The sequence below is a fragment of the Cydia pomonella genome, chromosome 4, assembly GCF_033807575.1.
Source record: "Cydia pomonella isolate Wapato2018A chromosome 4, ilCydPomo1, whole genome shotgun sequence".
Classification (NCBI taxonomy): domain Eukaryota; kingdom Metazoa; phylum Arthropoda; class Insecta; order Lepidoptera; family Tortricidae; genus Cydia; species Cydia pomonella.
Genome location: NC_084706.1, coordinates 12,178,064 through 12,194,984, shown reverse-complemented (window position 1 = coordinate 12,194,984; position 16,921 = coordinate 12,178,064). Strand labels below are relative to the sequence as shown.

The 16,921-nt window shown below is 37.0% G+C and overlaps 1 protein-coding gene across 3 annotated transcripts in view; it reads right to left on the bottom strand.

Moving 5' to 3' along the window:
• LOC133517106 (kinesin-related protein 4-like) overlaps positions 1-16,921 on the bottom strand; it is a 48,564-nt gene that overhangs the window by 26,596 nt on the left and 5,047 nt on the right. Inside the window, exons 6-14 of one of the 3 annotated variants that reach the window (XM_061850258.1) lie at positions 16,186-16,311; positions 15,864-15,999; positions 15,540-15,742; positions 12,823-12,965; positions 10,350-10,409; positions 9,891-10,003; positions 6,694-6,861; positions 6,348-6,501; positions 41-6,272 (exon numbers count right to left, since the gene is read on the bottom strand). In XM_061850258.1, coding sequence (XP_061706242.1) covers positions 41-6,272; positions 6,348-6,501; positions 6,694-6,861; positions 9,891-10,003; positions 10,350-10,409; positions 12,823-12,965; positions 15,540-15,742; positions 15,864-15,999; positions 16,186-16,311 — 7,335 coding nt within the window. Of the gene's footprint in view, positions 1-40; positions 6,273-6,347; positions 6,502-6,693; positions 6,862-9,890; positions 10,004-10,349; positions 10,410-12,822; positions 12,966-14,279; positions 14,380-14,459; positions 14,555-15,539; positions 15,743-15,863; positions 16,000-16,185; positions 16,312-16,921 lie in introns of those variants that run through there. The other 2 variants (XM_061850260.1, XM_061850259.1) reach the window with 2 other exon arrangements.

Sequence of the window (16,921 nt, the reverse complement as noted above, 5' to 3'; positions counted from 1 at the left end):
AACTAGTAGTGTGGTAAGGATTATAATTGCTAATAGTTACCTGCTTATTATCTTGCACTGTATCTCAGCCGTCTTTTCATGGGTCTTCATATTCAATTTCAATTGAGAACAGAGTTCAGTGGCCTCCTCAAACTGTTTTTTCAACACGGCATTTTGTTCTAACAACGACTTTGCTTCCATTTTCAAACCCTCGATTACATTCATGCTTTCTTTCATAGACTGATTCAGAGTTAGTATTTCGGCCGTTAATTTATCTAGTTCGGTTCTATTCTTTTTTATAGTGTCATCGGCTTTAGCTAGTTGTAAAGCGGTCTGTTCGCTTTCATTAGTGATTACGTAATTAACGGATTTTAGGTTCTTGTTTTCATGTTGCAAGTTGTTTATAGATTCCATAAGCTCTGCAATTTTAGCTTTAGTTTCAGAATCTTTACTATTGTGTTCGGTATTCTGGAGCTGCAAATTCTGTAGTAAACTATCTTTTTCATTCACAGTAGTCTTGAAGATATTTAATTCTTGCGTTAAGATTTCTACAGTTTTTGCATTGGTGTCATTTTCCTCCACTTTTCTTTTGTAAACTGCATCAAGTTGCTCGTGTAATGATTTCAGAGTTCCTAGGTCTGCGTTTTTAATCAGTAACTCATTTGTAGCATTTTTGCAGAGCTCACGCAATTGTTCAACTTGCGACTTTAAAGACTCTATTTCTTGGTCGTTTTCATTTAATATAGTTTTAGATTTTGTAACTTCTAGGGCAAGGTTGTGTTTTTCTTGCAAAGCTATATCTCTTTGATTCGATTGATCTATAAGCTTTTCAATCACAATTATAATTTTTTTATCTATTGCCCAATTTTCGTCAATGTCATTCTGTGTCAAAATGTTATGCTCAATTAGTTTCTGGCAGCAATTGCTAATTAATTTAGCTATGTCATTTTCTCTTTGAACTATATCCAGAGTAACTGCACTAGTTATTTCGTGCACTTTTTCCTTCTGAGCTTTGAGCAGATTGTACGCGTTTTCCTTTTCACTTAGCTGGCATTTCATTTGATGAAGGTTATCAGTAACACTACTAAATTCTGTGGTTAGAAGCTCCATGTGTTCCTGTAACTCCGAGTACCGATTCATTATTTCTAACAAGTCATTTTTATGTTTGTTTACTACTTTGTCTATAAGGTTTTCAAATACGCTTACACTGGATATGTCGAATTCTTTATCCATAATACTCAATATATTGTTTTTGAACTGTGTAACTAATACTGTATTTTTGTCTGCATCACAACCAGATATTTCTTCATTCATAGAATGTATATTATTCCTTATGTGTTGTAACGTATGAGCTATGCTAACGAGACGATTGTCTTTTTCTTTTATTTCCTCGTTAATTTTAGAATAATCAAAGACCACTTGATTATTTTTTTCATTTAATTGATTTCTAAGTTCTTCAAAATATTTTAATTTGTTGACTAGGTTTTCCACTTCGTTCCCATGTCTTGCAACAAGTTTATCATAAAACATTTTCATTATATCAATGATTTTAATTTCCTCACTTAAGTGGTTTACGGTGCCGGTTTTCTCTATGTAATAATTAAAGCAATCTGCTTTATCCAGAGCATAAAAGTCAATAGACCGTTCTTCAGGTATTTCAGACGCTAATTTGAATTTATTTGGCTTTGGACTGACTACGTGTAATTCTTTGGAAAATGAGAAGACGCTAGATTCTCCCATACTCTCGTCAAGATCCATATCATGAGTCATGGATAATTCCCCACGTTCGAGGTGGCTTTTAATGCTAGCTACGTCTTCAGAAATAGTTCTACAATCTTCTCTGCCCGCCATTAGTTCATTTTGAAGCGTAGACAACTTATTGCAGCGCGAAGAACTCTCAGAATCATTGCGATTCCTATTTAGCACCGATTTAGGTGCAGATGGACTACCAGGAGCGCTGGTATTTTGAACACATCGAGTACACGTCGCTGTGTTCCCTTTGATCACTTCTTCTAGGTCGGCACATTTAACACTTAGCGCCGTATTGTTCTCTTTTAGAGTCTCAACTTCTTTTCTTAGAAGGTCAGATTCGTCAATAGCCTCCATTACTTGTGTTGAAAGAAGATCATTTTCCTCTTGCAGCTTAACATATTCTTCATTTTTAGAGGAAAGTTTATTTGTCAACTGATCTATCAAGATTAATTGTTTATTATTATCCTTTTCCAATGTACTCATTTTTAAAGCTAATTGATCATTGGCTAAAATGCCTTCATTAAGGCCGTTATATCTTTTTTCTAAGGCTGATTTTTGTAGCTTAACTTCAAGCAATTCTTGTGTTAATTTCTCTATATCTTCAGTCATTTTTTCGTAGCTCGGCTTAATGTTGCCATTCTTACAGTACTCACACAAGTTACTGTTTGAATGGTTATTGATAATTATTTCTTGTGTAACATCATGTAAAGCACTATGAAGTTTAATTGGACAATTTTGAGCATTCATTTTATGAATATCAGGTTTCACATTATTTGAAAGTTGTTCGACTTTTTCTTGCAGTGACAAATTTTCTGCTTTTAATGCGGTTAACGTTTCTGTCATTTGTTCATTTTGAATAGAAAGCATTTGTATTTGCGTGTGTAATATATTAGGGTCTATAGTTTCAATTAGGTCGGTATTAATATCGGTTTCTAAATATACTTGTGTGCCGTCTAAACAGGTTTGTTCATGGGGCAGTAAAGTATTGTCAAAGGATGCTAATGTCATATTAGTGTCAAGCATCAAAAGATCTCCGTCTAAAGTAGATTCATCTTTGAAAGCAGAGTTATTACTATCTAAAACTTCAGGTAGAGAGAATCTTTTTATATTAGCTTCCAGCCTATTTACCAAAGCAGTATTTTTCAATATTGAGCTTAGTTCCTGCAATGATTTTTTGAAGCCGGGCAAGTCTCTCTGGCAAACATTATAGATTCGATTGTTGTGATGCTGCAAAACTTTGACCTGAGACTTGAGCAGTTTGTTTTCAGCATATGTTGTAGCAGTTAAGGTTGATAAATTTGTTTTGTGACCAGAAATTTTCTTTTGCAATTCTTGTGCAGGCCCCATTAATAATTTAAGTTCTTTACGAATTTCTTCTTGTTCTTTTAACAAGTTAACATTAACACCCTCAAGATAATCTATTTTTGCCTTCAGTTCCAAGTTTTCATCTAAGGCTATGCCTTTTTCCGTTAACAATTTGTCACAGTCGCAGACGTTAGTTTGTGTTTCAGCACTTGCAGTTCTAAAATTAGTGGTAGACCTTGAAACTGAATGCAACTCAGCTTCGCTTGGCTGGATAGCATCTATGATTTTGTTACAGCATAAAGTCAACAGGCTTTGTGGTGAGTAATTCCCTGGCTCAACTAATAAATTACTTAGAGATCGACGAATTGTCTCTTTCTGATCAGTTTCTAGGTCATTAAAGTCTGGGCCAACAGCAAATGACTCATTACTTTTTATTGATAGAGATCTTTTGACCAAGTTTTGTGATTGTGGCTCAAGTTCACTATTGCTGAGCTGTAATTCCAATAGTTGTTGCTTCATTGCATCCTCTAATACAGAGAAATTATTCTTCCATTCTTCAATTTTTAATTCCAAATTTTCTATTATAAACAGTTTTTCTCGTAACTCTATTTGAAGTTGTTTTAGTATTTCATCACTTTTCAGTAAGTCAACACTTGTTTTATTGTTATCTATTTTCATTCTTTCTAATTCAGCCATTAACCATCTATTTTCATTTTCTGTATAGGATAATTTCCTTATCAGCTGTTGATTTTCTCCTTTCATTACTCCAAGTAATTCAATGGTTTCCTTGATTTCTTCAGTATTATTGGTTGCGTTGTTAGATTTAGATATCACGACGTCATTCGTAGCCCTCTCCAAAATATTAATTATTTTACTGTAAACATCGCTATGAGTAATATTTTCAAATTGATATTCGTCACTTTGGCTATCTATCTTTCTTAACAAACTAGCAGCGGCCTTATGTATGTTATCTAAAAGATAATCTCGATTACAAATTGTTTCTTCAAGTTTTTTGGAAAGCTGCTGCAATTGTAAACACTTTTCATCTAACAACTTCTCTTTCTCTGCGAAGTCTCGTTTTAAGTTTGTAATTTCGTCTCTCTTAGTCTGTAAAATTTCATCGAATTCAGTTTGACTATTTTGAACTGTACACTGAACACTTTCGACTTCATTTCTGGATACCACTTCTTGTAAGACATTTTTTAACTGTAAACGCAAATTATTTTCTTCGGTTTTGATTGAAGTTATTAACTCTTCTTTATCAATAATACCACGTTTTAAAATTTCATAACTTTCACTGGCTAGCTGCAGTTTTTCATTAAGATCACAATTTTGTTCGTTAATTTCATGTAATTCCTTTTTAATGTCTTCAAGTTCTGTAGTTAGTTTAGAAACCAAACCATTTTGTTGTTCTCTTTCATGTTCAAGGTTGTTATTATCACAAATTAAACATTTCACCCGTGATCGAAGCTCTTCAATTTCTACCTGTAGTTTGTTGTAATGCTTCACCATAGTTTCTTTTTGATATATGATATTGTTGGCGGCATTTGCGACTGAGTTTAACTGGCTGCAAAGCTCGTCGAAAGTAAACTCGTTGTCAGGTAAATATTCCTGTTCATTCGTGTCTGCTATATGTGACAACAATAGTAGCTGTACTTTCTTTACAGAGGATTTCCATTTGCATAGATAATCCTTATATTCTACTTGCTCACTACTAAGAGAATGTATAAGACTCTCTTTTGTACATATTTCGCTTTTTAATTCATCTATAAGATTGTCTTTACTTTGAACTTTATGCTGTAGTTCTTGATATGTCTCTTTTTCTTTTTCTAATACACTTATGTTGTTCTTAAATTCATTCAAGTTTGTCAACAATTTATCATGATTTTCGTTAAACTCCTGCAACTGATGGGTATATTTTTGATTTTGTTTCTCTAATTCTATAACACGTTTTTCTAACTCACAGCTTTGTTTTTCAGCATTCAATAATTTATTAGTTAGGTCATCTGCATCCTTGACTAAGTTCGTGTTATCTTCCATCAATTTCTTTATTACATTCATATTTTCCTGGATTTGCATTTTAGTGTTATGTGACGCCTCAACGAGTCTGACAATCTCTTCTACTTTTTCTTCAAGTCGTTTCTTCCGTAAATCTGTATCAGACGAAGCAGGCAGTAATTTATTTAGAATATATATGTTTTCCTGTATTTGCTCTTTTGACTTGGTTGCCTCCTCAGTGAGTCTTCTAATCTCTTCCTCTTTTTCTGCAAGTCGTTTTTTCAATAATTCATTATCAGAAAATGCATTCAGGAATTTGTCCTGATTCTCATTGAGATCGCGTAACTGATGGGTATATTCTTTATTTTCTTTCTCTAAATCCTTAACACGTTTTTCTAGTTCACAAGTCTGTTTTTCAGCATTCAATAACTTATCAGAGAGTTCATTAGTATTTTTTACCAATTCCTTGTTGTCTTCCATGAGTTTGTTTATTACATTTATGTTTTCCTGTATTTGCTCTTTCGACGTATTTGCTTCATCACCGAGCCTCATGACCTCATTTTCTTTTTCTTCGAGTAGTTTTGTCAACAGCTCAATATCAGAAGAACATGTTTCAGAAGTATGATTCGACTTTAATTGTTCAATCTCTTTGTTGCGTGCCTCAAGCACATTTTTAAAGGAATGAATAATATTTCTCATGTTCTCATTATTAGCTATAATTTTTTCTTCGTTATCAATCATTTTTTCTAGAGAAATATCATTAGTATAGAAATCCACCAAGTCAATTTTTTTGTCCGCGAGTTTAGTTTGTAATTCCTTGATAACTGTTTTATACGATTGGATGTCAATATTAGCAGATTCTAAGTTTTGTTTTTGGCAGTTTATAGTGGAATTTAAAGTATCTATAGATGATTTTAGCAAAATATTCTCCTCTTCAGTATATTTTAAAAGGCTATTTGCTTTATTAATTTGGTCACGTAATTCTGTGCAGATACTCTCAAGTGATTCCATTTTTAGTTTTTGTTGTAAAATATCAGTTTCTAAATTAGCAATAACTTCATTTTTGGCGTTGACATCGGTTCGCATTTCATCTACCATCCGCTGCAGTTTACCTGAAGGCTCGTTATTAGATGAATCTATACTGCTGTCATTGTCACTTACCAAAGATATGTCTTTAGACATATCCATAAAATTACCGAAATCTTTTTCAAATGTTCTAGACAGTGATTTACCTGAAACTGGAAGACAATTTTAAAAAAATTATGCCCATAGCCCAAAAGGTAAGATATTCTTTATGTTCAACGTTTACTCACTGCTTTCTTTAATTTTTCTGCTGTCATTTTGTTCATTTATTAGGGATAACAGCTCATCTTCTCTTAATTTGGCTTTTGTTTTGAGAGTTTCATAACTTACTTCTAAATCAGTCAATTTGGTATTGTACTCTTTACATCGTGTTTCTAATTCCACCTGGAACGTGAGGAACAATCTAAATAAATAATGTTACATACTCTATGTTTCTTTACAATACATATTTGTACTAGGGGGAGACAGACTCGCGCCCCAAGAGTTCCATACCATAACACATTTTTCAAAGTTTTTAAGTTAATTGCATAGCTGGTCTGTATACAAATATGTACTTAAATATTAATTCATACCTACCTTGGCAAATGTAAATGTCTGAACTTCTTTTTTAGTCTGCGTTATCTTGTCCTTCAATATTTCCATTTCTGAGTCTTTTTCTATGTTTATGGCATTGAGTGTCTTAATTTCATCTTCCAACTTGGATATTTTGTTTGTGCTTTGTTCTAATTTCTCCATATATTCCACCTAAGACAAATAAATTTTCACAAACCAGAATCACTGAAACTTCAGAACGGATCAAATACGTATGACGAATGTAACTGGTTCATTCTATGTTAAGAGGTAATCGCTTACATAGAAAAAGTGGCACGACATAAATGTAAATTTTGTATCTAATTATACGATATTTTTATCGAAACAACTCTTCTATGTATATTTGCAAGTCATTTTTTTCTCGTAGAAGAGAGCAGGGGACAAACCGTACTTTTCCTATATAATACAGAGAGTAGTATCTCACCGGATCTAAAAAATAAAACCGGCCAAGAGCATGTCGGGCCACGCTCAGTGTAGGGTTCCGTAGTTACTCTTCCGTCACAATAAGCTTAACTGGAGCTTAAAGTATAGTAAATTGTTAACCAAGGGATGAAACGGTACCTTTCACCCGAGTTAAACAAATAGGCAAATTTGCATAATCAGTACCTAATTAAAGTAAATCTTTTTACTATGAAGGGAAAACTTTTTGCGATAACTCAAAAACAGCTAAACTGATCATGTCCGCTATAGTTTTCATTTAATGTCTTTCTTAAGCTCTACTTCCACGATTTTTTTCATATTTTTTGGACCTATGGTTCAAAAGTTAGAGGGGGGGGGGACACATTTTTTTTTTCTTCCGGAGTGATTATCTCCGAATTTATTCACTTTATCAAAAAATGTTTCTTGAAAACCCCTATTAGTTTTGAAAGACCTTTCCAACGATACCCCACACTCTAGGGTTGAAGCGAAAAAAAAAATTCACCCCCACTTTACGTGTAGGGGAGGTACCCTAAAAAAAATTAAATTTTTAGATTTTATTGTACGACTTTGTCGGCTTTATTGATTTATATATCCATGCCAAATTTCAGCTTTCTAGCACTAACGACCACGGAGCAAAGCCTCGGACAGACAGACAGACAGACAGACAGACAGACAGACAGACGGACATGGCGAAACTATAAGGGTTCCGTTTTATGCCATTTGGCTACGGAACCCTAAAAATGGAAAATTGACCTGACATCTTACAGATTCGAACAAATTAAAATATAATGATTCATTTGAACAAGTATTCATACCCAGCACCGTCTTTACCATCAGGGCACACGAGGCCTGTGCCCAGAGTCCCCCATCCTAAGGGAGGTCCGAAGGATAGACAGTAACAGTGGAAATAAAACTTACTTTTGTCTTAAAATTTAGAGTTAGACCAAGATAACTCTGCAACGATTTTGACAGCACGGCAGACTGTTATTAGAACACTTGCAGTCTGAGCTATCCAAATAGCTGCAATCGCGTCGTTACTATAAATTGTGTCACATCATGGAATGAGATAAAACAGGTCTTATTAAAAAAATTCGCTGAACAGCGGGACGAAAACTGTCTTAATATGGACTTAATTCATTCGCGTAAAGAGAACGAGATACCCCAGGAATTTTATAACCGGTGCATGCATTTACTCAGTACTATAATAAATTATGTTAATTTACACGAAACGAACGAAAGCAAGAAAGCTTGCAAGCGAGAGTTCTTTGCATCCCAAACCTTGAAAGCTTTTCTGACTGGTCTTAAGGACCCTCTAGGCGTAACAATCAGAACCATGCGTCCCGTGGACATGCCGACAGCCTAGCAATTTATTAAAAAGGAACAAAACATACATTATCTCCAAAAAAGGCAAGTACCCCAAACTTACGAGCTAATTTACGAGCTAAAGTTGATATTTTAGGCAAATTAGGGAGATGCTAATATTTCACAAAATTAGACCTCGCATCCAGATTCCAGATTCCACCGAATAGAAATGCATCCCGATAACGTAGATAAAACATCATTTAGTGTAGACACAGACAATGAAGGATATCGTGAGCACTATGCCTATCTTCGAATGCCATTCGGTCTGAGAACCGCACCGTCAACGTTTCAACGCGTTATGGACAACGTGTTACGCGGTTTGAAGAACATAATGGTATACATGGATGATATAATCGTATACAGCACTTCCCTCCAAGAACACATCCAGAATTTAGAAGACGTCTTCCAAAGACTCCGGGAATCCAATTTCAAGATATAGCTAAATAAATTAGAGTTCATGAAACGCGAGACCCCTCTCTTAGGACATGTAGTAACTACAGAGGGTATTAAACCTGACCCTAATAAAATCAAAGCAGTTCAGCAATTTCCCATTCCAAAAACAACCAAAGAAACGAAAGTCATTCCTGAGATTACTCAGTTATTACCGAAAAAATTTCCCACAATTCGCGAAATTGACCAAAGCATTGACGTCGAGCTTGAAAAAAATTTCAAAAATTGAACTAAGCCCAGAATATATAAATGGTTTTAAACACTGTCAAAATTTGATTACAAATGACCCAATTTTACAGTACCCTGATTTTGAAAAACCTTTAATTTGCGCACTGATTTGCGACTTTTCAAACAACCCTCGTATCTACAAGTATATAGGTTAGGTAGTTATAGTACTTATTCAGTTCGATGAAATTTAAATCATGTTCAAATGGAACAGAGCCGCCTTTATTTTGTATCTTTTTGTTTTTTTACTTATTTGAACCATTAGCAACAGGGCCATCAGCTCAATCATGAAATAAGTACATCAGTACAAACATGACCTTTAGTAACAACTTACAAAAACACAACTTAAAACTATACAAAAAGACAAATAAAAGAAGTCACATATAAACTATAAAAGGCTGAAAGTATGTTTAACAAAATCAAAATAGCCTTACGCGACTCAAAATACCTTAACAGTTCCTGTAAGGACGTTGGAAATTTCTTAGGTTTTAATATATCGCTATAAGTACATATACTCGTCAAGAACAGTCTCTGTATAGTTTACATCAATTTTCAAACAAAATAAAATCAACTATAGGTCCAATTTCAGAATCTAATTTTGGATATGGCATTTGTATGGCGACGTGTTATCAGAGCGACACAATCTATCAGAAAAAAAATATGACTGCAGTTCATTAATTAGACAAAGCCAAATTTGTTAAATGGCAACAAAAACTTATACTCACCACTTCTGGATTATAAAGTTTTTCTCGTTTCGTTAATTCTACGATATCCTTAAGATCCTTTTCTGCAGTTTGTGCTTTCTTCCTTAACACACAAGGAGGTGTTTTCGATGCATCTATCGAACAAAAACCGGTATTAATAATTGAAAATAAATTAAATCCGAAAAATCAAGACACACGGCAGTGCCAGCCAAGTTCGAAAAGGCCGTATGACAGTGAGTGCAATGTGTATATTATTAAAATACATAAAGATTAAGCAGACTAGTAAGAGAGAGTCGTACACGAACTAACACCATCCCTTGACATAAAAATTATGGCTCAGTTTCTGGTGTTTAATAAATAAAACTGAGGGAAAGAGCTCGCAGAGTAAGCATCATTTCTATTGAAAATCGTCAATGGTCTAAGATTAAACACAGTAAAGTTCGTTGAGAATGGCCTCAATACGGCAATCATAATACTCACTGTAGCATTTGTGGTATGGCGAACAATGTGAAGTGTTAGATGCGGTGTCTTCATCGCTATCTGCAATACACAATGTAACATAGTTCTAGTCTTTTATTTTCTATAGTTTAAAGTAAAACAAAATCTTAGTCAAGTAGAAATTAACTATTTAAAAAATACACAGCATTGCAGTAAAAACTAGTTCACTCACTTATCTTTAGAGGAATGGGGACGACCCGTTCTCCATAAACGTAATCCCGATTTTCCTCTCTGAATATTGACATTATGGAAAATATTTTTACACTGATGTATAATAACCATAGCTATGCCCATACGTTTGACTTTTTCGATTTTTTTATTATGAAGTATAAAAGTAAGTTAAAGTTTTTATACATATTTATAAATGCTCCTAAACTTACAATAATTAAAAATTCGAAATATATCATAGGTAGGAGCGTGGCTGTGGTTGATACTTGATATACAACAAATTGCGTCAAAATGTTTTCAATTATGATAATATCCAGAGAGGAAAAAAAGGACTGCGTTTTACGTTTGTTTGAATAGGCGATTTCGGACGCCTCTCCTCCACATTGGTCTTAATTATGTCACCAACTGCTTACCATCATGCTTGTTTGCCACCGACGTAGTATTAAAAAAAATAGTAATTCGTAGTATAAAGATCTGCGAGGATATTACGGTTTGTTTCGCGGGTTTGGAAATATATATTTTTTTCATCAAACTTACTCGCAAAAGATCTTATTTCATGCAGGTGTACTGAAGGACAAATGCCTATATTGTTCCCGCGGGAGTTATGGATTGTGAAAAAAAAGCTATAAATCCTATAGGGAGTTATATATATTTTTTTATTATATCAGTAATTAGTACAAACCAAGTAGCGTAAATGAGTTTTACTTTAAAAATACTGACATTAGTAATTTAATATGTTTGTTTATGTTTAAAAATATCTAATTTGATTAATTTAATAGCTGTTTCAAATATTTATAGGTACATAATTTTCAATTGTGGCTGAATGCCGAATAGGTCTGTGCCTTCGATGCCTAACCTTTCAACAAATGAGATATGGCGGACGAATGTTTGATATGTCACCGTATTTAAGAATAATTCTACTTAAAATTTAGTTTTTTCTTTGCAAGTGTGATGGAAAACATTGTGTGTAACTGCGGGGGTTAGAATATTGCAAACTCGAGTATTTAATTCCCTCCAGCCTGCGGGTGTCGGGAATTACCACCTTCGCTTCCAAAATTTCATTTACCCCCCTCGTTGCACAATGTACTATTGTTCCTGCTCCATACATTTAAAAAAAAAAGAAAACATAACTCGACACTCTTTATGCCAAATCGGCCCAAATCTTCATAGGAATTTGACAGCTGCCAACTGTCATATAAGCAATATGTCCCATACCGGTATCATCATCGCTCGTCTCATTCGTTTTTCGTTTTTTTTCTTATTTCGTATCATTCTGTATTCCTCACTAGATTCTTTATTCATCTTGATTGCTCTTTTTCATAATCGTCTTTGGTCATAATTTATAACTTATCTATCTCTTAATATGTCTGATTTGTTTTTCGTCATGGTTTTCCTTAATAATCTCAATCGTCATTCGTATCTTTCGGTTTTTATCTCATTTAGTTTTTCGCCGAAAAATAACTGACAAGTTTGTTTCTGGTCATATTCGTAATTCGTCTCTTTAATTTTTGGTCACATTCTAAATTCATCACGTTTGTTTTTTGCCTCGTTCATTTGCCTTTTTATTAAAAAAAATTCACATCACACTTAATTAAGTAAATCATTAACCTATTTAATTTTTTTTCACAAGTCTCAGAACCTATTTAATATTTTGTTAACTGCATTACGTTCCTTGGAAACGTAGACTTGGTCTCAATTAACTATCCGATGGGAGTAGATATGGCGAGTTTTGAAACTAAACTGTTAAAAAAATAGGCAAAAGCTGGAAATACACAATTTTATTAGAATTGTAACTACTAATAATAACAGATCTGGTAAACAAACCTATTAGGGCTAGGGAATGAGGCATGAGACAGCGTGATCCTCTACAGTCGGATTCAGCTATATGATATGTAGATCTATCATTATCTATCTATATCATTAGACGTACAAGTCGTACAACTAACGGGCTAGAAAATATGTCCAAAAAGAACGAAACGAATTACAAATGAGGGCAAAAAAAGAGAATGACGTAAAACGAATGATACTAAAAATAACCTGCGAATAATACGAAAAACGAATAAGACATATTAAGAGAAAGACAAGTTACAGAATATGACTAAAGAAGATTATAACATAGAGTGAATATTGTAACGAATATGGAATACGGAAATAAATGAAAAACGAATGAGACAAGCGATGCTGATACATCCACACCAAATAGGGCGCCGCCAGTGCCGCGTGCATGACGCACGGAACGAATGAGATGCTACAGTACCCTAATCCCTGCTACAGTGTATAAACTCACCGAGGTCGATAATCTCGTCGCTAAAGTTAACCTTCTTGTCTTTGGGCGGCGGCGTCACCATAGCCCTTTCCTCCGACACGGACGGCAGCTGGCTCGGCCGCTGGATCGGTTGGAACTCTCGTGGATTAGGAAAGGCTGAAGGACTGGAAATGAATTATACAATTCAAAATAATACACAGTACATCACTTTAAACTTTCGGAAATTAGAAGTTAGTTTTATCATTGAGAGCCGAAATAAACTTGTATCTGGAATTGAGATTTCCCTAAAAGAAGTCACGTGTGTGCACCACGGAACGTATGTTTGATACATTTGTATGTAACCAAATTTGATAGATTTTGTAGTAGGCAAATTACCTAATACCTATGTACCTACCTAACATTTCCTGCAGTAATGCAGCAGGAAAATACTGCCGACTGCATTACTGCCGCAAATGTAAAAAATCCTGGCAGTGTCATGTGGCGCTTTAATACTGCTGCCGACTGCATTACTACCGAGTGTCAAAAATCCTGGCTGCAATATCAATTTAGACATTTGCAACAGTAAAGCAGTAATGTCGCGCTACAATACTGCTGCCGACTGCATTAGTGCCGCTAATTAACCACAAATTTAACTACAACGCAACACTACCTCAAAATATTAAACATGCATGTGTTGTTACAAATAAATGCATTTATTATTGACAATGAATAGTAACTCCCTTATTCATAAACCTGTACTAAAGTTACGATGCCGCTGATCATCGTTTGTCCCTTTCCATCATACCCATACATCGGAAAGGACCAAAAAATGATCAGCGGCATCCTAACTTTAGTACACGTTTATGAATAAGGGGGTAAGTGGTTTAAGTCAAAATGTTAGGGGTCTTCGAACTAAATCACATCACACTTGTTTCTCACAAATGGAGCTTGCAGATTCCAATTATATAGCTCGATGTAGGGGAGAGTCGGCTATATCGTACCGCCGGTTAAATCGTACCACCTCTAGTTTTCCCACTAAACAACATAGATTATTTACACATAATGCACCAAATAGTCCTCTAATGGAATTAAGCTCAATAATCTAATCAGATATGGCATATGACTACCATAGAACAAGAGAGAAGGAATATGTTATTCGTTGGACTTGATCTAACTTTTAATGTGGGTTTATAATACCATAATTTATATTCAAGATAAAAGTATATAACTATAAATATAAACGGGTTTATAGTGTAGGTGTTAAAAATTGTTTAATTTTTATTATTTAATAAAAATAGTCGTTTACATCATACTATAGCATACTGGCATAGGTACAATTTAAACGACCAAGTATTTTTGAGTCGTGTAAATATGATTTCGGATTCCCGTAATAAATATTCGTTATTCAAACCTAAAATAAGCAATAAACTTGTAAAACGCTTCATAGATACAATTTTATTATGGGTGGTATGATTTAACACACGATCATGTCGACTCACTTGTACTTGAGGCTGGGCGTGCAGAACCTTTGCACGGCGGTTTCATCGCGCGGGCGCAGCTCGGCGGAGGACACGGTCATGTCGACTCACTCGTACTTGAGGCTGGGCGTGCAGAACCTTTGCACGGCGGTTTCATCGTGCGGGCGCAGCTCGGCGGAGGACACGGTCATGTCGACTCACTTGTACTTGAGGCTGGGCGTGCAGAACCTTTGCACGGCGGTTTCATCGTGCGGGCGCAGCTCGGCGGAGGACACGGTCATGTCGACTCACTCGTACTTGAGGCTGGGCGTGCAGAACCTTTGCACGGCGGTTTCATCGTGCGGGCGCAGCTCGGCGGAGGACACGGTCATGTCGACTCACTTGTACTTGAGGCTGGGCGTGCAGAACCTTTGCACGGCGGTTTCATCGTGCGGGCGCAGCTCGGCGGAGGACACGGTCATGTCGACTCACTTGTACTTGAGGCTGGGCGTGCAGAACCTTTGCACGGCGGTTTCATCGCGCGGGCGCAGCTCGGCGGAGGACACGGTCATGTCGACTCACTTGTACTTGAGGCTGGGCGTGCAGAACCTTTGCACGGCGGTTTCATCGTGCGGGCGCAGCTCGGCGGAGGACACGGTCATGTCGACTCACTTGTACTTGAGGCTGGGCGTGCAGAACCTTTGCACGGCGGTTTCATCGTGCGGGCGCAGCTCGGCGGAGGACACGGTCATGTCGACTCACTTGTACTTGAGGCTGGGCGTGCAGAACCTTTGCACGGCGGTTTCATCGTGCGGGCGCAGCTCGGCGGAGGACACGGTCATGTCGACTCACTTGTACTTGAGGCTGGGCGTGCAGAACCTTTGCACGGCGGTTTCATCGTGCGGGCGCAGCTCGGCGGAGGACACGGTCATGTCGACTCACTTGTACTTGAGGCTGGGCGTGCAGAACCTTTGCACGGCGGTTTCATCGTGCGGGCGCAGCTCGGCGGAGGACACGGTCATGTCGACTCACTTGTACTTGAGGCTGGGCGTGCAGAACCTTTGCACGGCGGTTTCATCGTGCGGGCGCAGCTCGGCGGAGGACACGGTCATGTCGACTCACTTGTACTTGAGGCTGGGCGTGCAGAACCTTTGCACGGCGGTTTCATCGTGCGGGCGCAGCTCGGCGGAGGACACGGTTATGTCGACTCACTTGTACTTGAGGCTGGGCGTGCAGAACCTTTGCACGGCGGTTTCATCGTGCGGGCGCAACTCGGCGGAGGACACGGTCATGTCGACTCACTTGTACTTGAGGCTGGGCGTGCAGAACCTTTGCACGGCGGTTTCATCGTGCGGGCGCAGCTCGGCGGCGGCGATGGTCATGCGGCGCGGCGCGCACCACGTCTTCCTGCGCGCGCCGCCCTCGCCGACACTGCACGCGCCGAAACCGTTTAGAATCATCTTCCGGAGGCTCTTTATCTTGCTCATAAGGATTCGATTGTCTTCCTGCAATGCAACAATATTTAACTGTGAATTTTACACCAATCAAAATTTCTGTCAACTGTCCCAAGTCTACCGAAGCTAGCTGGTGTTTTACACAATTATTTTAATATGTTCGGGGACTTACTTCAATATTATTTTTGATAGCCAATTCCGACTGCAACTTGGATAGTTGCTTGGTCAAATCCTGTAATTTTGTAGCATCCGTAGCCACCGCGTTCACTTCCGGCTTATTCTTGATTGCTTTAGCTCTGTTGGCGAACCTGGAACATTATCGTATGATCATATCAAAGAACATACTTGGATTATATAAGAAGTTAGTATGAATCAACATTCGTACTAACTTTTTATATAAATCAAGCAACCAACCATAACCAAAGTTAGATTACCTTGTAAAATCGTATCTACAGTACCCATTAGACAATATATATTTTATACTGGTAACTTACTGTAAGGTGGAGATCGTTTCTTCAACGGCGGCGGGAGTAACGGCACATATGATACTGGTCTTTGCGTTTCCACCGAGCGAGTTTTGCAGGATACGCGTAAGCTTGCTGTCTCGGTAGTTTATGTGCCTGTAAGTTTAAAACAATGAGTAGGAGATAGAAGAGAGTAGAAAATTAAATTAATTTTTAACAAGCAGAAACGTCGGCGAACGATGCTATTAAGCTCAGAATAAATTTAAAAGTGGAAAAATTGAACTCACGGCCTCTGGATAGATACTCCAGCGCTCTGCCATCTGAGCCACAAAGACGTCATCCCTAGGCAGCAAATTTTTCCACCATATGGGTCTAGGGGACCCTAACGACATCTACCGTAAGAACGAAGACGTTACACTTCTTAGATGGCTACCGGAGTTCCAAGTCATATTGGAAATTCACCAGTAACGATGCTACCCATACTAAATTCATTTTTAACAAGCAGAAACGTCTGCGAACGATGCTATACGTAGATGTCGCTCTTACGGTAGATGTCGCTAGGGTCCCCTAGACCCATATAGTGGAAAAATTTGCTACCTAGGGATGAGGTCTTGGTGGCTCAGATGGCAGAGAGCTGGAGTATCGATCCAGAGGCCGTGAGTTCAAGTCTCACACAAGACAGTAATTTTTCCACTTTTAAATTTATTCTAAGCTTATTTGTTCGAAAGATTTTGAACTACTATAATGTTAACTACTTATTGACAAT